The sequence below is a fragment of the Pholcus phalangioides genome, unplaced genomic scaffold (genome assembly GCF_987345545.1).
Source record: "Pholcus phalangioides strain wild (caught in Gottingen) unplaced genomic scaffold, Ppha-v1.0 ptg000001l_1, whole genome shotgun sequence".
NCBI classification, from domain to species: Eukaryota; Metazoa; Arthropoda; class Arachnida; order Araneae; family Pholcidae; genus Pholcus; species Pholcus phalangioides.
In genome coordinates this window covers 9261643-9283849 of record NW_028301594.1, presented here as the reverse complement: position 1 = coordinate 9283849, position 22207 = coordinate 9261643, and the positions used below count along the sequence as shown (strand labels likewise).

The 22207-nt window shown below is 35.8% G+C and overlaps 1 protein-coding gene across 1 annotated transcript in view; it reads right to left on the bottom strand.

Annotated features, from left to right (window-relative positions):
• Positions 1-22207, bottom strand: part of LOC149089826 (beta-alanine transporter-like) — a 131810-nt gene that overhangs the window by 666 nt on the left and 108937 nt on the right. The window contains exons 5-10 of the mRNA XM_089249962.1: positions 17284-17410; positions 15041-15165; positions 12584-12798; positions 12133-12311; positions 6810-6988; positions 2252-2314 (exon numbers count right to left, since the gene is read on the bottom strand). Coding sequence (XP_089106088.1) covers positions 2252-2314; positions 6810-6988; positions 12133-12311; positions 12584-12798; positions 15041-15165; positions 17284-17410 — 888 coding nt within the window. The remainder of the gene's footprint in view (positions 1-2251; positions 2315-6809; positions 6989-12132; positions 12312-12583; positions 12799-15040; positions 15166-17283; positions 17411-22207) is intronic.

Genomic DNA, 22207 nt, shown 5'->3' with positions numbered 1-22207 from the left:
AAATGCTCTATATTTTTTCTGTTGTTTATACTGGACAAATATGGACACATATTTCCATTCTACACCATAGGAAAACGGAAAAAGTATATTTCAAACAGCATATCTGTTTTTCTCCCATTGTGAACATAACCCCCCATTTTATGTGAACAAAATACCCACTGGCAGTTGATCTGACAGGTTACCGGGGATTGAAAGCATGTTTTTAAGAGAAGCAAAGTAACAAAGTATCTGGTCTCGCCATTGCTGAAATAACAGCGTTTTAAGGGTTCGAGATATCTCGTAATAATTGCCGAAATAAAAGAAGAGCATCAAATTAGTGAGGTATCTCGTTAATGCCGCTGAGAAGGACAATACAGTGTGTTTCAAAAAAGAATCAACCGATTTAAAAAAATCATAACTATTCAGATTTTAATCCTTTAACTTTTTGATCGAATAATGTATAAATAGAAAGAGAGAAATCTCGAGTTCCACGCAGTTGCCGACAGGTAGCGCTAACGATCTTCCTTCGGCCACCATTTCAGTGTTTGTCAAGATGGCGACTGCGCAACAGAAATCGTTTTGTGTTCTAAGCTTCGCGAAGTGTGAGTCCGTAACAACTGTTCATCGTGATTTTCGTCGACAATACCCTGGTGTTGGACTTCCTACCGCTCAGAGAATTAGGCGATGGTATATATAGTTCAGGGACAAGGGTTGTCTGTTGTAAAGGGAGATTCCCTGGCTGTCCCCGTATGTCAGACACAAATGTGGAGCGCAACCGACAGATTTTCGCACCTGTAGTCCACAGAAATCCACTCGCAGTGGATGAAAACATGCTCGCAATAGTATTGGACGAATTTGATTAGCGTATAGACATATACCGTGCATCCCAAGGTGGACATATTGAACACCTTCAATTTGGTTTGTAAAAAGGCTTTAGGATTAGCTATGTAATATAAAATTAATTGTAAGTGTCTATCTATCTATCTATCTATCTTCTATATCTATATAAAATTGATTTTCTGTGTGTCTGTGTGTCTGTGTGTGTGTATGTTCTCTATACAAATCTACAATTTTAGATCGATCGTCACCAAATTTTGCATATATACCAAATGGGACCCGACTTGAACGATAGGCTACTTTAAAATTTCGTCAGACCAGGGCAAATGCCCCAAATGGGCAAAAAACTGTCCGGCAACAATGGTTTTTGGGCCTCAACAATCACTTTCCGAACGTTTACTTTGGTTACCGTGGTTCCCTAGCAATGCGTTTCAGACGTGTATATGCCTTTACAATGGTTTGTCACTTCTTTAATCCTGTTAGTATATGTATAATAGTTTATGCCTTTATAATGGTTTGCCACATTTTCAATATACTCTCAGTAATGAGGCTTTTTGAATAGACGTCATAATCATCATCTGCATCGCTTTGAGAGTCAGGAAAAGGGTGATCCTCATAGAAATCAGTGCTAAAATTGTCGATTTTACTGTAGAAATGCGGAAATTAGTGGGATTTTCCGCCCCATCAATAATTTTAAAAATTGTATTGAATTCTCGATTTTTTAAATATTCAGTTCGCTTAGAGATATACGAAGCCCAGGAGATTAAATACGAAGTAATTAGCCAAACCTATACTTTTGAGTTGGATATTCGAGCAATATCATTCTCAAGTATGAAAATTAATGTCTCCATATTGTCTCTTTTGATATTTATTTGCATAAATTCATGTGGGTTAGGATATTTTAAAATTAGTTATGAGCCCGTGATAAGGGCATCGGAAAAATTCCACAGCTTTAACTAAGGATTTTTGGAAGCTGGAACAAACAGATGGATAACTTGAAGTTCAAGGGGGGGGGGGATCGAAATACCTAGCGCCCCTTAAAAAAAAGAAAAATATATATTCATTTCTACGTTTCTGTGTAAATCTAGATTTGTTTATTTCATGAATCGCACAGGTCGCCATATTGGTTAACTTGGACACGGTTTGTATGTCCCTCAAGAAAAAGAGAGGGAGATATCACGTGATCCAAAAAAGCCTCATTGAAGAAAACCCGGGCAGCGCCGGGTATTATAGCTAGTATTCAATATTTTTCGTAATATACGCATTTCGAATCGGGTGATTCTTTTTGAAACACCCTGGATAATTTGGGTACATAACACAATTTAAAGCACATTCTAGCAATCAAGAGCTTGAATCGAAGTAGCTAATCGATAGTGACTTATTTATGGGATGATATAAGTTTATGGTACACTTAAGGCATTTATTTCTCACATACCTTAGTATCGGTGACTGGGGCTGTGGTCCTCTGTTTTTAAGAATCCCGTTCTTTGCTTCTTGCCTGTAATGAAAACGAACTACAGTTTCATTTTCCTGAATGAAAATAATTATAACAATATTTCAAAAAAATATTATTCAAGTAATCACCACAACTACTAAATGGCTATTACAATTAATAATATAGAAAAACTTGTACAGAACGCACCCTCTATCTAAATGAAAATTTTGCCCCCTAATGAAAACTATCTGTTAATAATATTAACTTGAATTACATAATATTCTTAAATGCATAGTTGTTATAATATTAAAAACACACTTATGAAGAATAATAGTTTCAGTTTTAGAGTAATTATGTGACTACGAATACAAATATAAATACATATAATACATATTAAATATAAAATACAGTAAAATTGCCAAAGAGGTGGCTGAAAAAATTATGTCCATAAAAAATATGGATGTTCAAATGCACTGAAACCTGTACGAAACGGAACGTCAATAGACTGAAATAATGTTACGTTTCAGACCGAGTTTTATAAAGGTGCAAATCAAAGCACCAATCATTAAACAGACTATATTTTGATTCCGGAAAATACGAAAGCCACAACAGGCAAATTGCCAATCGATGTTGCTGAAAAAAGACGACCATAAAAGATATGGATGTCAAATATAACCGAAATGCAGCAACCCAATGTAAAAGCATACATCACAAAATAATAAAAATAATTACTGATACAGTCGAATCCCGTTATAGCGAAATTCTCGTTTTAACGAACACTTTCCTAATCACCCAAATAAATTTACATAGGAACAATACTATGTAACCTGGAATTCCTTTATAACGAAATTTCGTTTTAACGAAGTGATTCCTCCGGTCTCTTGGCGTTCGTTATAACGGGATTCGACTGTACATAATAGTATACGATAACACTACCCATAAAGTATGGATAGTCCCTCCATTTATATACAGTTACTTATACGATAAAATAATACTTCGCTAACACTCCATGGTCAAGTGTTTATTTTAATGTACATGACTGGAGACCGGATTATATGCAATAAAAAAGTGGCAAAATATGCAAATATGCACTTAAAAATGCATAAATATGCGCTTAATAATGTAAAAATAAGCACTTAATAATGAAAAAACAAGCACTCTTAAAATACAAATAGTGCACTTAAAATCCCAAAATATGCATTAAACACCCTAGAACATGCACTAGAAATCTTAAAAAAGTCAAAAATTCCAAAATGTATACAAAAAATAAGAAAGTATGCATTACAAAAATTACCATGCAAAAAAATAGTAGATGTGTTTCTGATATGAATGTTTTCTATTTCTTAGTGCAAATGAATTCATTAACAAAAAATATCCCCTAATATATATACCGCATATGGAAATATCTTCGACATATTTTTATTCAGGCATTTTTCAATTTGTTGTAGCGAAACTTCGTAGAAACATTATAGCGAATGTTTCTCAATAGCGAAACTACCAGTAACAAAAGAATCTCGACACTATTTCTAAAAACAATTTAACACTTTGACATAACTCTAGAAATAGTCTTACAATAAAACGGTTAGCATTCGTAAAATACTTGTATTTATGTATTAATTCACTAAATTTCACCTGCAGGAAAAAAATTCGATGTTGGAAAATATTATGAATAATATTTACTTGAAAAATTGTAAAAAAAATTGAGTGAGCTTAAATAAACCTTCAAAAATATGCACTTATACTACAGATTCTTTGATTTTATGCATTTATATGCATTAATGCTAAAAAGGCCAAAATATCCAGATGCATATGCACATATGCATTTGCATATAATCCGGGCTCTATACATGGCAAATACATAGTCGAAAAACCCCATTAAACCAATTCCTTTTCTGATTTTTCCGGCATTTTAGGGAAAACATCTCTTAGTGTCTTTTGAATATAATGTGCAGCTATTATCAGTACAATACTTTTTTTAAAAAATCTATCAAGAGTTGATTGTCCTATTGATGTCATTTTTTGAGAGTTGAAAGTTCAAAGGTTTACAAAATTGCATCAAATTGAGGGGGGATCGGAACTAAAATTGAAAGTAACAACTGTTCAACTTTTCTATAAATAAGAGATTCAATCTTTTTATAGATGGCATTAAAGTCAAGGCATAAACTATATATTTAAACCTTAATTGATTGATTTTAGCTGATTTAAAATCTACTCCAAATAATTAAAATGTTGTGTTAATGTATTTATTCAGTTTAAAATTCGTTCACATTACCAATTTACATCCGTTTTTTTTGTAAAAACAAAATTGTTTTTCTATAGTTTCTTATGGAGGTTGAACCAAACAGGATATATAAGAGTTAAATCTCTTTTACCAATACAGTTTCCACGAGGAAAGTTGTGATCCTGGTCCATAATTGGTACTAAAGATCAATAGGCCAAAATGAAATAAGAGATAATTTGCTGAAAAATTTCATATCGTTCTATACCTGGTATGTGGAAGATAATTACCTCTGGTCTGAAAACATACGTATGATTTGATACGTAAATTAACGTAAAATTAATCTAAATAGTTGTGCATCACGAACATCAATTAGACAGTATATATTATTTCAAGATAAGACAGTAAGATAATACAAGAAAATACCTTGATTTTCTCTGTGCGGTTCGAGTATTTCGGTTGTGGCAGAAACAATATTTTTACGTTATTATTATTTTTTTTTGTAGCAGACATTCTCGTTCATATCGAACAAACATGACAAGTACCATTGAATTGGTCCACGGGATTATTCTGATTGTGTTACGGACTCTTATACCGAGCATAATCCTCGTGCTATGAGTGACAGTTTTGGCAGGTGCTTCATCAGGAAACGTTCGGTGCAATGAGGGATGAATTCTGCGACTAGGCTCACACTACCGTATTTACCTCTACGGGGAGCAAAGAGCGGTAGAGCTGGATGTGATGCAACTTGACAGTTTATCCGACGTGGATATTCTGTTTCCACTGAAAATCCCAAGGTAATTCTATCAAACGCAAGTCAATATTCTGAACTGAATTTTACAATTTAACACACACGGGGCGGGGGGGGGGGATGTTTTCGGACATATTCTGTATCCAATAACCGTAATAAAATGTAAAGGAGTTATGTTTTCTCCTTCTCAAAGAATCGGTATGAAATGCATGTAAAAGAGACAAAAAATAATTTCTGAATGCAGTTGAAAATACGAAATAAGATGGAAAAAATATTTTAATTTCGAAACGGCAGTTATAGTTTTCAAAGAGTAATTGAATTGAATTTTTCAGCATAACAATTGAATTAGTCGCTCTGTGGTCATCCGGTATCGTGTTGGACTCTTATCGAAAGGATACCGGTTCGAGCCCCGTTAACGATACAGAGCTGGACGGCCGAAGTTGGTTTTCTGCTGTTTTCCCAATTTCCACGTGAGAATGCGAGTCGGCCATTCATTTGAAAAAGTCTCCCTGCAGAGAGCAGGCAGAACTTCAACACGATACTTACTTATCCTGAAAATTCAAGTATCAGTCATTTTTACATCAAAATATGGAAGACAGGATGCAAGAAACACCATTAAAGCACGAATCTAGCATAACACTAAAGACATGAATACGTTAGAGCCACACATACACTCAGACGTGCATGCGAGGGGAGCGGAATGCTCAAGGGGCCCGTGCCCACCAAGCCGATACAAAATTAGAAGAAAAAACATTAATATTTCTGCAAAAAATATAAACATCCGAAGAAAATACACTCTCTGTATGCTAGATTAACCTTATTTCTGTTGATGTAAAAGCCTTTATAAAGGGTGGTAACTCAAATTTCCTCGGAAAGAAAATTTTTGTGCCCCTCCCCTAAAGGTTGATGCAGCGTACGTCCCTGTACGTTGAAAAATGCGTACGAGGGTTATGTACATTAACCCTTAAAGCGTTCCCATCATCCACGGAGGATGAGCGTAGTAGCCTGCTGAATGATCTTATAAACATTTGAAATGTAAGATATACAGAAAACTGGATGTTGTGAACATATTATTTGAGATGTTGATTTTTCTTTATTATTGAGGAAGGAAAAACTCATCTCTTCCACTACCGGGAGTCGAACCCGGGTCCCTCGATTGCCGGCCCGGTCGATAAGGTACTCGCCTAAAGTACCAAAGGGTGTTTAGAGGTGTCGCGAGTTCGATACCCGGTTCGTTCTTGTCAGAAAACTTTCCTGACACAGGGGTACAACAAAAAAGAAAACGGCGACTTGACCGCAGCAAAAAATTGCTACCGCAGGGAGTCCCCCATCGAGGGGTTAGCGCACCAACCTCTCGACGAGTATAAAAAAACAAGCCTGCCGTTCGGAATCGGCAATAAATTGTAGGTCCTGGTCTAATTAGCCCTCGCGTGCAGAAAATGACCGTGGTGCGACAAATATGATCAAAATGATATCTATGCATTCCTTTCTCATTATTATAGGTGTTTAATATTGCTTCGTACTTTTGAAGTCATGTGTCGAGTTCATTTATTAATGAGCTTGACGGCCAAATGTATTTAGAGTCTTACTTCGGAGGTCCGATGCGAAAGCAGTCCGTCCATGTCCTGTGTTTGCCCAACTGTTCTCCGTCTTCGAGCGTTTGAAGGCGTTTCTGATGGATTGTCTCTGGGAGGAGTAAGGCAACGACAGCACCTGCCAACTGCAATGTCCCCAACGTCAAAAGTGGAAATCCTGGACTCTTCCGGCCCTGTGAGTATTTACATGAAATGTGAGCATGAAATGTGTGAAAAACAATTACACAACTATACAAATCCTCATGATGATTATTTTACCCCCTACCTGTCGGGGAGGATGAGTTTTCTCAAAAACGATGGGTGGCCCTTCCTTATCTGGTAGCCACCTATATTCCGATACCAGTTTATCTCGGAACTGACATCTTATGACTAGCATCATCTATAGACATAATAGAAAAATCATCCCCTATTCTGCGGCCATCTCTATATGCGGTCAGCGGCCGCCCTGTCCGCGGTCACTACCTTTCATAGCTAAGATTTAGAAGAAAAAAGTTTTTGTGCTTTTTTTTGCACTTCCCAATGCTTTCAGAGCTGATAGTCGCCTTTCTATAACCTTATAGTCTTTATACAACAGCATATATACAGTCGATACCCGTTATAACGGAACTCCAAGTGACCGGAGAAATCACTTCTTTATAACGAAATTTAGTTTATAACTAGGAATTCCATGTCTTTTTTGAATTGTTCCTACATAAACTTATCTGATAGATTAGAAAAGTGTTCATTGAATCGAAATTTTCACTTTAACGGTATTCGTTAGAACGGGATTCTACTGTATATATAATTTTGGATCAATCGCATTTTTCTATTCATGCGTTCACTATCAGGTTAGAAACATTTGTAAATGGGATGACAAAGGCATTGCTATACGGTTGCTGCTAGCTGATAAGACAGTTTAAAAATTTGCTCCAGGACTGAGAGGATAAACCAAACAAATAATCTATAATTTTACTGGATAGGTGAAGAATGTGGAAGTTTTGACTTGAAGGATACTTTCTTCACTTCTTAGCACGCAGAGATTCGGTTAACAATAGTGACAGAGTAAAATAAATGTGAGGAAAGATCATTTATTCACATCAAAGAATGTCATCGCAGTACAGAAATTACAGATCCCGGATAATACAGATTATGGAATCGATCGGATGGCCTGGTATTTTAAGTCTTGCATGAAATACAGTGAAACCTCGATGCACATAACGATACCGGACCAAGAAAAATTACCGTTGTAAACGGGTTGTTGGTATGCTGAGGGGCAACATTACCATCAGGTTCCATAAAAATGATGCTGCCTTTGATTTCTTTCATAAATTGGTGTTGTTAGTGCCACCGAAAAATGCGCTTTTGAGTATTTATTCACCGCAAAATATTTTAATTGATTAGCTGATAAAAAAGAAATTCATTTAGATGTGTATTGTCCGTGTAAAAGAGTTTATCGCAATATATTCAGATGTATCACACAAAAAGTAGCTGCATAGAACATTTTCGGTCTTTGAGGTGATACCCAGTGCCGATATTATTAGACATCCTCGGAAGAACTGAAACATGTGAGATGAGTTATAAAAAATATATTAAAGAATATTTCGAGCGAAAAATAAATAAAAATAATGTTGTAGCGGTTTCAAAATCCGCCTAAAAATCGTTGTAGAGGGGTTTATCACAGTAAAGGATATCGTTGTATCGAGAGGAGTTTAACATTAAAGAGTCGAGGTGATTCGGAACAAGATTTCATAAAATCCCGTTGTTGAGGACTGAATTTATTGTTATATCGAATATCGTTGTAGCGAAGTTTCGTTGTATATGAATTTTTTTGTGTATGGGGTGGAAGACAGGTGTAAATAAATCGAGCATACGATTTTTGTGACTCCGAAAACCGTTATTTTGACGCCGTATGAGAGGAGTTTCACTGTGCTCATAAATTCACTGTGAGCAAAAAAAAAAATCATAAAATTTATAAAACAAATATTTTGGGATATTTTCGGAACTATTCATGCAAAAAATATTATTCTCTATCGAATACACACAGCGGTGTTTATGGAAAAAATTAAATATATATTTTTATCTCTCTGTCTCCCTATTAAATTTTTTGCCTGATTATATCGTATTTAACATCACAATATTAAATTTTCTCACCTGAGAAATTTCTCATACAATTTAGAGAGAGAGAGAGAGAAAAAAAACTTTTTTTTTTTGCAAATGCGTTCAAGATAAGGTTCTTGCCCCCCCCTCCCCATCATACTTTTTCCACTGTAATCTAGTTCCGATAAAAATCGCATAGTCAAGAGATTCATTAGCGCCCAAAAGAATCGCAGTTGTTGCCTAAGGCGAAATTACATCTTCAAGATGAAGTCGACCCAAGCTTTCACGGTCTTAAACAAACACTCTTTTCTTCATCTGACAAAAGGAGGAGGGTTTTTCCCTTCCCATGCACTTCATGCCAAAAGATGTTTGCGCGATGCATATTACTATTTTATTATTTATTTTGCTCATAAAAAATGTTTTTTTTTTCCCTCCTCCTTATCACATGATTTTTTTCCCCATCTTTGTTATTAAATTCGGTGAAAAAAAATGAGGCATTGTAAGGAACTAAATATGGCAGAGATGAGGAAAAATTTTGTATTTATTTCGTGCTATTTTAATACTTAGCTATTTCCTTTTTGTTGTCCTTCATCACTCTCAATTTCATATTAACAAAACTTCGATACTGTTGAGAAAGTGTAGCATAAGAGCACTGAGATGCTCACTGAAGCCATGATACAATAAAAACATAAATAAGCACCAATAAGACACGTTCTAACATACAATGTATTATTTTGTTATAGACGTTGCATTTTAAAGAAAGGTAAGCCCGTAGGGAGCTATTCAGGTATTACGTAAACACCCACTGGGGGAGGGAGTTTCGCATTTGCTGACTTTTGGTGACAAGGTAGAGGAAGGGGATGGGATTGATGGGATGATATTCACATTCAATAGGTACGATAATATGATATCGGGAAATGATCTATGATTTCCGAAAATATGTATGCAAAGTTGGAGGCCATATCTTTTTGGTACTTTCAATCAGGAGGGGGGGGGGGCAGAACATCATTCACCCTTTGGCGTCTCCGATGCTGATAAGTTTCAAAGACATGTGGGCCATAGCAATATCTACGCTAGACTGTGACATTGAAGGTTTCATGCCATGGGTGAGAAATCTTGAGAAGACGCAAATTATAAGACGCAAAATTATCCAAGTTTTGCTTCGGGAGGCCATACTGGTGGTTCGGATGTTTGAGGGGAGAAGGGTAAAAGCATTTTAAATGAACAGAAATTTATTAGAACAATGTATAAAAGTATTCTCTTCAATATTCAATTATTTTTCTTAATATCTTAATTTCTTTTATGTTTTGAAGGGCTAGAGTCCCCTATGGCCCTGCATACTACTGTCGGGATCAGCGAAGTAACCTAGATAGATTAGACCTGACCATTCAAGAGGAATTGGAACTTATTCTTGCTGAAAAGGAGTTGGGTGTCAGAGACGACCTAAATTCCGCTTACGTAATACTTCAATGGCTCCTAACTAATAATAATCGCTGAAAAATGCACTGGGCACAACAATGTGGTCGCTTACATTAAGCGCATAAATAGATTTTAATATTATTTTCTCTCTCCTTGTGTTGCTCATACGGTGCTAAATTTTCCCAAACTGTACAGGGCGATTCCATGATTCCCCTTTCCGCATTTCACTGGAAAAACCATTGGTCCCAGAGAATCCACTTTCAATTTAAAAAATTATCCAAATAACGTATGAAATTTATTTAACGTATGAAACTGGGCTGGAAGAGATCTCGGCGACAGGATCAGACCTTTGGCAAAGTTATGGCACTCATTCATCCATTCATTCATTTTCCTGTAAAACCCAGTTATAAAGTTGTTGCCTTGCTTCTTCTGAAGCCGACAAAAATTTTCACGTATCTGAATTGAATATTCGCTGAGATATTGTAATTCAAACATCGAAGAAAAATTAAGCACGGACAGCATTAATGATAAAAAGAAACGTTGTCAGTTAATTATTATATTCTTTCCCAACTTTTCTCCGATTTCTAAATTCAAAAATCTCAGCGAACATTGCACTTAAATACGTGGAATTTTTTTGTCGGCCTCAAAAGAGACAAGGTGTCCGTATAAAAAGTTAATTTTCATATTATAATCACCTATACAACCCTTTGCAACATGAGTGACGTACCTGAGTTTATCTCTTAATTTTTATACTTTTTGAAATTGGAAGTATGCTTCTAGAATCAACGGTTCAGCAGTAAAAGGCAACAATCGTGGAATCGCCCTGTATATTTCAGAATATGTTTCCATTCAAGTTGTATTTAAACGTTTCCATGCTTATATATATACTCGAAACGCCAATAAGAATGAAATAATCTGTGTGTTACAAAGATTTCCGTCAACACGGGAAAAGGAAATAAATGTTATCCCCATGACACATCTTACAGATTTTGTTTCCTCGCAAATCAAAATATTTGTAGTGTCTGGTTGAAATTTTTATTAGACATTTTCCGCTATTGGAAAGAAAAGAGAGAAACAACCGGAAAAACTATTTATTTCATTTTTTTTCCTATAAAAGGACTTTCTTTTTTAAAACTCTTTTTTGGTCTATATGATATAAAATTTTTACTTCGATAACATTTGGAGAGGCCTTTTCCCAAATATTTTTACTCTTATTGTTATTTCTCGGTCTTTCGTGTCAACAATTTCCGATAATACAACGGAATATTTCCGTGGATAGTATAGAAAATTTGGAATCAGCCTTGTTTCTACGGGATGCATACTTTGTATTTGTTATGTGGTGGCTTTTCTCAAGCTTCCTTCAATCTTGTCATCGTAAAGACCATTTCTCATCAATATTTATCGCATATTTTATAGTAGCGGATAGTCGAGATTTTGTTATTGAATTGTCGATTTCTCGTACATCGGAATTTGTTTTCCTTTCCATCCCCACGAAGAAAAAAAATATTTATGTGATACCAAACAGATTATTCAATATACGAACACGTCCAGGCTTATAGCGTCTTGAAACGTGTTTGAACAGACATGTTTTTCTTAGTATGAGGAAATATCGAAGATATGTGACTAGACACATTTTATATTTTATAAGAGATTTATCGAATTCCTCCCTTCTTTTAGCACAAAAATCAAGTCTTACTAGACTGATGAGTTCAGTTTCCGACATTTACTGATCACTCGTCATGAAATTTGTGTGGATAATCACTGGATCATTTTACCCTGCATTGTTATACTTTAATTTGACTAATAGTGAATGCTGACTCACCTCGTTCAGAATAAACGGTAAAGCTATAGGGCCGACATGGCCGAAGACGTCTACTAGGCAATTTCCGACCGACTTCACAACGAGTGGCAGTAATTCGGCAGTCCATATTGGCAAAACAGCTGATGAAGACGATATGCTAAGTTTGGCAACAACGAACAAAGTCAACTTTGATGTTGTCTCTGGTGAGAAAAAATATGTCTTTAGAGTTTTGATAACAATAAATTATTCGCAATATGAATAAGATATTCTATCGTATTTCCAAATACCTTTCACCTTTGGAGTACATCCGATTTTTTTTTGTTTTTAAGCAGACACTTGACTAAGAATGCATAGAAAAAAAAATCAGTGTGGACTGAATTACAAAAGTTTTCAGATTTCTGATTTGAAAATGTTATGCCTTCACTGATAACTGATCGAATAGTTGCGGATATGTGAGGATATACGCACTAACCTGATCTGGAGGTGGCAATGGAGAGAGTCAGAGCTCCACCTAATGCTGAACTAAGGCAGAATGAGCATCGTCGACCACATCTCTTGGCTGCCATAACGACGACCAACACAGCGGCTACTTCTGCTCCTGCTACCAGAGAAAAATTAAAGTAGATCTCTCCGTCCATCTCCAATGAATAATGGCTCAGTCCGACGCAGGCAGTCGTCGTCGTAAACCTTGAAAATTGATTCAAATTATCAAACTTAAACATAAGACATATAGATAACTCAAAAACAGAAGTAAAATAAATTGTGGAATTTGGTATGAAACTGAAACCCGTCATAGATACAAAAGAATCAACGGGTCGTGTATGATGTCTTCATCTTAAAACAGGGCTTGATCCGAAAATCAGGCGGTTTTTATTAGGCAATTTTCTTTCCCGTTCTTAACAAATTATCTTGAAAGGTTTAGGACTAAATTCTCGTCATGGAACGAGGTGAAGGCGAGCCCAAAAAATCCCAATCATTCATATTTTTTCAAGGCTATAACTGAACGGCAATATAACTTCAGCCAGTGAATCTCAATATGAATTTAAAGACTTGAATGTGAAAATATCGTAGTCATACACAAATGACCTGTTTTAATACCATCCTTCTTGTTTTAGATTAATTCGGCGTCCATCATCGCCATTTACGTGAAGTTCTTGTGAACAGCGTGGAATTTTCAAAAACTGAAATTTTCAAATATCTAGCCACTTGGGAAATGAGTATTAGTAAATAACGCTGTGCCTTTGAGAGATATTGGAAACGTGAAGCGCAGTACGATCTGCCTTCATTTCCTCTCCTCTTAAGGGTAACTTTCTGCTCATGGTTTATTCCAGGGACAGAGATAGAAATAGAGGGAGTGAGAGAGAGACATAAGAGAGTCGAATTCCATTTCTGGAGACGATCCCAAATGTCCCTAATAGCTTCTTTCTCGGTATGAGCTCTAAGCCTCACACCCTAATGACATCATCGCTCGAATTCCCACCTTGGTTTTCGAACAGTGGATTCGATTCCATTATTTTTCCCAGTAATTACGTTGAACCTCAGTCTGAAGAGAGATGATATCTCTGCGAATCATTAAAGCGAACTGGAATTTTTAAGTAGTTTTCGAAAGTTATTTCTATGCGTTTTCATTATTGAAGCTGAATTTCGGGCCCACCACATATATATACATAGCATGCATATAACTTAGTGAAAGCGAAAGTTTTCGGTAATATGCTTTTTAAGTACATGGAAAAGAGATATTCCGGAAAATGCAACCATTTATAAGAATATATTAAAATAATAAGTACTGTGATTTCTTTTTTTCTGATAATATACTTTAGGCTGTTGAATCTGAAATCATACCAGAACTTTTCAAGCACTTTGAGTTTTATTTTTTGGCTTTGGGAGTGAATTTCATTTATTTCTGTTCCCGAGGATAAAAAGAAAAAAAAAACTAGTGATTTTAAATGGGAAGCATTATTCTCCTAATGTGATTTCTATAAAATAAACATTAAAAAGTGTGCATTTCATGAACGTTTCTTCTGTTTACATTAATAGATACCCTGCTCAAAACAATTAGGGGATATATATTACTTATTTAAACTTATTAAAATAAAGTGATGATTGATTCTTGTGACGCAATTCTTAGTGAATATCTAACAACGCGTTTTGGTCAATATTTTAGCAATTAAAATGTTTAAAAATCACAATTAAATAAAATGTGCATATCCCTAATGTTTTTGGCTTGAAAGAAAATTCTTTTATTTGTATGAATAAAATACATAAAATGGCATAACAGAAAAACAACACAACACATAAATCGCTTACAAACTTAATACAAGGGCATGATCTCCCAAGGGCCCTATGTCTGTCCAGGACAGAACATCAAAATTGTTTCTCGTGACAGCACATCGTTTTATATATTAATGTATATATGTGCACATACATATATTGGTTTGTTTTGAGCAGTAAATATATACAGAAGTGGTGGTGTTCATGAATTATATAACATTCGCTTAGAAAGTACAAATTTATTATGAAATATTTATAAAAAATAAATGGGCCTTCACAAGAAACTGTTTTGGACCTTATACTTTCTTTCTGATTCTTGATTAGGTAGGTTGCAGTTGAGAACTTTATCGAAAAGAACTATCTTTAGACAGAACATAGTTTGATTGCAGCATCCGCAGAAAAACGCGAGTGAGTGTATATAGGTGCTCATTCTGGTTTGAATAATCAACGTTTCATTCGTACGTGAAAAGTTCAGGCTCATGACAGGCATTGATGTAGAGATAAAAGGCAATTCGTAGAGATAAAAGAGATCATAACTATTTTCTTTTCCTGGAAATGAATGCTTGTATTTCGGGAAGAGGAAAAAAAGAAGTAAGAGTTGAGTCATCGATTTCAAGATCTATATAAAAATACATATCCATCAAGTTATGCAACATACCATATGAACACGACTGCTGACGTTTTCTTGCGCATATTGGAAGTTCGGAACAAATCCCATAGACTGTAGCTGTCTTTGTTTTTACGTCTTCCTTCTTTCAACGACTTTTCGATACGCAATTGTCTCTGATCATAAAGAAATAATTGAAAATTTTTTATGCATCCGATGAAACGTAAAACGAAAAAGTTTGTACAAAAATATTAAATACTTTGTATTGAAAAATTTCTTCGTAGTGATTTAACATGTTTGTTTTTCAAATTTTTTGGTGTACGAAGCTTTTATTGTTTGGCAACTTCTATGAGTATCATCAATGAGTACACACAGTTTCTCAGAACTCTACCACCATAGTGGGGAGGGGGAAGGGCAGATGATACAAGCGAAGACAAACAGTTTTTCCCTATAAATCCTAGGGTGGCAAACGACTTTAATTTCCAGCGCTTGTCAATGTGTAATTTGAGCCACTATTTCCACCACACACCAATTCCGGTCACATCGCTATACTACAATTTACTGCCGTTAATGAGTTGGGTTGGAAATGAAGGCACTATCTATCGTTGGTCAACTCGAGCTCGTTATATCTTGTTACCTATATATTCTTCTTCCCGGTCTAACCTTGGCAACCTTCATAGTGATAGACGAGTAATTTACCATCATGCCATTCGGGCGCAAATTTGAGAAACTGGTGCCAAAATAGAGGAAAACGGAGGCCCTACTGTATACTTGGGCATGACTATATAGTAAGGGATTTTTCAAGTCTTTATTTCGCCTTCGCACTTTTTGACCGATGATGATATTGGGTTATAGGCGCCTGTTCAAGTAATAAATGTAAGAATGTATGTGTATATGTTTGAATATTTAGTGTTTTATTCTAAGCAAGCCAGGTATCATTTATGTTTTGTATAATATTTTTATCATGTATTATATATATATTGTTTCTAGTTTTTATGATTGCATTTTTAATTTGTTTGCTGCAATTTTGAAATATATGAAATCCATATTAGTTGTGGGCAACTTTTTCTCAGCCATGTCGTTGGGCGTTTCGCCTGTTTTGGCGTTGTATTTGTATAAACGCACTCGCTGCCAAGTACGTTCATATTTGCAGCAATCATTTCAACCTAGTGATTATGAAGATGACCTGAAGAATAATTGTCTCTTCTTAGTTTACCTCGAAAAATTGTTTGAAAGCCTCTTCTGTACCGTCGGTAAATCTACCCGGTCAAGGTACAGCAAATGATGAATCTATTTTTAGAGAATCTCGATTGAACAAGAGACGAGTTCGTTCGAATTCTTTGGACAAGATATTCTATCTAAGACCTAAAAACCACATCTGGAAACCCACTGGGTTTTTTTCTTTAATATTTGCTTATATTTCTAATATTAATTAATATCAATATTATAGTAATATATAATAAATATTATCATATATTTTTTAATATTTACTTCCCATGTTTTTAATGTTGCAGTTGTATCGGTAATAATAAAGTTAACACTTCTAAAACCTACAGACAATTCAAGTGAAAATAACGTGAGATAACTAAAAGTTTTTAGAAAGTGTGAAAGGTAATTTAAATTATTTGTCTCGAGTCGAATTTCGATTAAGATTAACTAAAGTAGGCCCTATGTGGTGACTCAACTGAAATGGAGCCGAGAAAAATATTCTGTGTCCTCATAATCAAATGCGAAATTTCCTATTTTGGTTGGAGGAAGTCAGCCAATAAATACACACATTTTAATGATAACAATCGAAAAAATAATTTTGGGAAGAATTGGATAAAATGGGCAGTATAGCGATTGCAAACTACCGTAATTAACAGGACAGCAAAGCGGGCGCACTCTTGGTTCTGCTTGATTAATGACGTCAGCTGGTGCCGAAGCCAACGCCTCATAAGACAGCCCTTGTTGCGTAGCCCTGGTACTTGGAAATGAGAAGGAAAAAATATGTTCCCCACACACACACGACACCGTTAACGAGGAAAAACTATATTTTATTTCCTCCGTAATTGTCTTTGACTAGAAAGAAGACATTTCTCTGTCATACCTCAGAATGAGAGCAATGTTACCACACTTTGGCGACGACTAAAGTGAGGCAACGCATGTATCTCACGAACAAGTGGATTGCAACCCTCGGTGTCTTGGGGGAAAAAAGTCTGCCTTGACGTGCCCTGTCACACCCGTCTCAATTTCGTGATAAAGTTCTGGGGTATACCGTATAAAATCTGAAGAAAAAAAACTACATATCTTACCTTCAGGTTCATAATGTAATCTGGCGGCAACTGCCTACCGTTGGCTTGAGCTATGACTTCCAATAGCCGCCCATATTCCTCATATCTCCCTTGATCTTTCAACCAGCTTGAAGACTCTGGAAAAACCCTGACCAACTGCTGGATTATCGCATATGTCATACACAAACTATTATCGATAATATAACATGAATAATAGCAATAATAATGGGAATCTTTCCCTTTGTATAATTTACTGTCGGGAGTAATGCAGGTCTTTAGTTTTGATTTGATAAATACAGTGAAGTCAATTGAGTAGGATTTGAATAATCAGTGAGGCCACGATTATGATAATTTGAAAGTCAGAAGCATTGGAAAACCAGCAAAAAGTTATATATATATATATATTTTTTTTTTTTTTTCAATTTAAAAGTTACCATGTTTACTTTGGGTTTTTATTGGCACCAGACCACCAAAGTTTCTATTGGCAAAATAATTATAATATATTGAGATATTTCTGTACTTTATTTTCAGAATTTAATAATACAGGGTGAATATATAGATATTATATATCATATATAGGTAGACTATATAGAATTTAATATACAGTGTGTCCCATAAATTCGCAAATAGTTTAAAAATTCATAAAAATTGAAGAAATTAGTATGTTTGAATGTGTATTGCGAAAAAATTATTCTCACGAAAGGGGACTTTTCTTCGGTAAAGGAAAAAAAATAGTTCAAATTTTTGTTGATAGAGAGCGCTGCACCAAAGTCTGACAGAAGTGATTAGACCTGAACCTTTCTTGAATCTCTTTTGTGTCCGAAACGCTTTCGTTTGCATCACTTTAGCCGGAGATTCGTGGTTCAGGTAAAACAACTTCGCAATAGAGCTTTACCCCACAAAATGCCAGTACCACAATGAAAACCTTATGTAAACACTAGTAACAAAAATATTTAGAAATGAGCTGTTAATCGTACACCCTGCATCTTGTATTACTCTGATTTGCATATTTCCAGTGATTTCGGTAAGAGCTTTATATCCACAAAAACTTGGACTAAGCTTTATATCCACAAAAACCTGGACTAAGCTTTATATCCACAAAAACCTGGACTAAGCTTTATATCCACAAAAACTTGGACTAAGCTTTTTATGTACCAAAAACCAATCCCCCTTCGCAAACAGCATTAAAATGTACCAATTCCTCTAATTTTTATGATTTTAAAACTATTTATGAATTTATGGGACACCCCGTGTACGCAATGTGAGAATTAATGCCTGCCATTCATTACGTTTTGCTGAAATATTCATTGATCCCTTGGAAATTACTTGACTCATTCATAGACTAAATAATATGAATGCCAATCTCTTCTGGAAGTTTCGATTTGTTATGCAAATGTTGTTTTGTAATTACATTCAGTCCAATTATAGAGGAAGAAATTCAAGTAGTTCTTTTCGTCGATGTTACGTTTGCGCATTTGTTATCAGAGAAAATTTCAATAATAAAAGTCGCCAGAATTATCTTCGAAGACAAATGTAATGATTTGCCGGAACAAATATTTATTTCTCCTAACAACGTGAGCTCGGTCCAACCCACATCATCGAGTTCCAACTCATTTACCATGCACCGTGTGTGTTTGCCTCTCCGTAGTTTTACAGACGTAACTACCGAGCACTTAATGACCCATTTTAACGTTAGAAACGCATCGCTAATGTTTAATTGCTGGGGACGTTGATCGCTGGAACAAGCGAACGAAGGATAAAACAAAAAAAGAGACGGAGAGAAGTATCGAAAATGAAATAGAAGAAGAGAAAGAAAATCTTATTGGCAGCCGTTTCATAATCGAAAGCTAGTTACTCGCTGATGGTTCATTATGATGAAGGAGAGAGGGAGAGAGATGGAAATAATAAATCGGTACACTTTGTGAAAATGACAAAAGGCATGTTACCGGTCGATGACAGCCAGGGCCCCACCCCTTCATCCTCTAACTGGGTTACTGTACATCTCTGAGAAGCTCCTACCGGAAACGAATAATGCAATGACATCGAGGCAATGTCACAGAAACATCGATATAACTATGTATCGAACGCGATGGTTGGAGAGAGATACAGTGTGTGTGGTAGAAGGTCTATATTGATAAATTTGCCACGTTACGCACTGGCCTAGTCGTCCGTACTAACTGTGTATCTAAGGTTCAATCTAATTTTTATGGAGGCTATTTTTCATTATGATCCGAGCTTCAAGATTAAATAAGCTCTAATACTAGTTTTCTCTGGGCTATAAAATATTTAGTTTACATTAATGTTCGATTTCATTGTATTTCTGGTCTGCTTGGTTGATGACACCTACTATACCTCGGATTATTAATTTCGTAACCGACTTTGCTACTGTTGCGCTATACTGTATCTTCGTATAGCTTCAGATTATGAGTAACTCTGGCTTATAAATGTTTCACAAGATGAGCAAAAATTCTGAAAAAATTTCTCGCAAGACGAGAAATTTTGTTTAGAAATTTTCTACAGATTTCGTCTTGATAAAAGACGTCATTTACAGCAATACGAGTGGTACTTATGCCGAAGGTTCCTAGATGAGCATTAGAACTCTGCATATACGCCTTGTTTGTTGAGCGTCAAGTTATCAGCAAATAAAAAGCCAAGGATCCTCATTCTCTCACTACGGATAAGACTACCTTAAAGAGTTCATAGACTAGGCTTAATTATTTGGAGGCTCGTTCTCTCAATTTTCATTTGATGAAAGACTAAATTAAAAAATGTATTGTGTGCATACGTGTGGTAATCCTTTGCAGTCCTATATTCAGGTGGACTCGAAATGCGAGCCAATCTCCCCATCAATTAGTCTCGCCGCAGAGAGCAACAGGCACACAACTCTACAAATATTCAATCATCACACTTCACTTCTGAAATATCGATCATAACACTGAAAAATCAGACAACACCAACACTAGATAGACAGTAAGACTGTAAAGTACACACACTCACACCTCCGGCAACACTCACTCGGTTGTAAATTGCCCATGGCGGCATACGGGAGTTGTGTTCGGTTTGAAAGAAAGAAAAAAAAAAAGAAAGGTTTAACCGCATATCAGGAAACAACGGTACGTTATTGCTGAAACCACTCCTTACGATTTAGGAAAGCCCCGTGAATTCGGCTTCTCAGCAGAACTTACGAGCTATACAAAAAAAAAGCGCTCTGGAGCAAACTTCAAGGGACCTTCATTATTGCGGGGGGGGGGGGACGCTATAAAGTATGAACTGTTCCAACGAAGTGCCGAAAAAAAAACCCTGAACCGGACAAAGTTAGAAAACATTCAATTATTTAAGGGTCTTGTTTAATTTGAACCCGTTGAGACATAGCTCGAGAACCCTTGGTTTTAAATGGGCTCATACGACCCTCTTCGAAAGACCCCATGAGTCAAGTGTGGGTCGTAGTACCCGAATACGTTGTTGTAAATGTATTTGCATGAGCATATCCAGGAAGCCTTTGAGAATCAAACTTGTGTAGTGACCCATAGCTCGAAAACTCCTGGCTGTAAATCGATTTGTACGACCCTTCTCGGAATACCTGGCGAATTAAGCTTGGAAAGAGACTCATGGCACAAGAGACTCAGGGTGTTAGTGGATTTGAGTGACCCATCTCGGAAGACCTTGCGATCAAAGTTTTGGTCACGTCCCATTGGTCAAGAGACTCTACCTTAAACTATACCGAAGTATGGGTGGCTTGTATATGGAAAATACAAATTTGTGCTCCACGTGCCAGATGCTTGTGAATCAATTTTATATGTAGTGTATTTTCAGATGATATAAACAATGCGATGTATTCCGAATCGGAGTTTCGAATCGTAGTTAATCATCACTACTGGAGAAGAAGTGTTTTATCTTTCTCATTATATAGAAAAGGGGCAGAAATCTTGAAATTGTTACCTCTCTGTCAACAATTAAACTCCAAACTTACGGCTAATCCAGACGGGAATACAAATAAATCGGAACTTTGCTTCCGAATTTTAAAACTCGTTACCAATTCTAAGAGTTACGAAACTATGATTTCAAGTTATTAGAACACGCACACATTTGCAACTTTTCCTCTCCTCTAAAGCTCCCTAAAATTTAAACATTAAGGTTAATAACCATGTGTCTTAAGTAATTCTCCGTTCACAAATATTTTAACATTAATCATGAACAGTTATACAAATAGGGTAATTGCCAGTTAGGTCTTCATTCAGCCGTTTCAATGTGAGGGTTTAATATTTACTTGAAACTGCAAACATTTCAAACGTTCAGATTTGGAAAGTTTCGGTTGAACTCTAGATGTTCAACCAAATTCAGAAACGTGGCGAATTTCGTTTCTACATGGTGCGGTTCTAAAGCTAATTAGTAGGTATAAAATTGGAGTTCAATAACTTTGTTTTAACTTGATGTTTTCATGTTAGTTTCGATTTCGATCACGTGTATAATTCGGAGGAATTTCGAAGACAAATCCAGCATTAATGTAAACAGAATATATTACATGTATATTATAGATTAGCCAACGCGTTAGTGCCAATTTGATGACAAGTGGCTTTTTCGCCTAGTGTGCTGATTATCATAGATCTGACACTCGCGGCACCGTCAGGGGAATGACATTTTAAGTGGAGTTCATTTGACACATTTCTACGATTGCACTAAACAACAATAAAAATTGCGTCCGACATGAAAATGTACAATTCCGTATGATTCTGGACTGCTGAACACAATTATCACGAGGAAATTTTTTAACTGACTATGGTTTTGGAGATATTTATTACCATGTTAAAAATTGAAAAATACTTTACGAGTATTAGTGTATGGTGAAAAAGTGGTAAGGAGACCACAGGACAACGTTACCAGTGAAAATTATTAGCTTCGAAGGTGGCTAATTACTTTAGGGAAATTGTAATAGATAATCCTTATG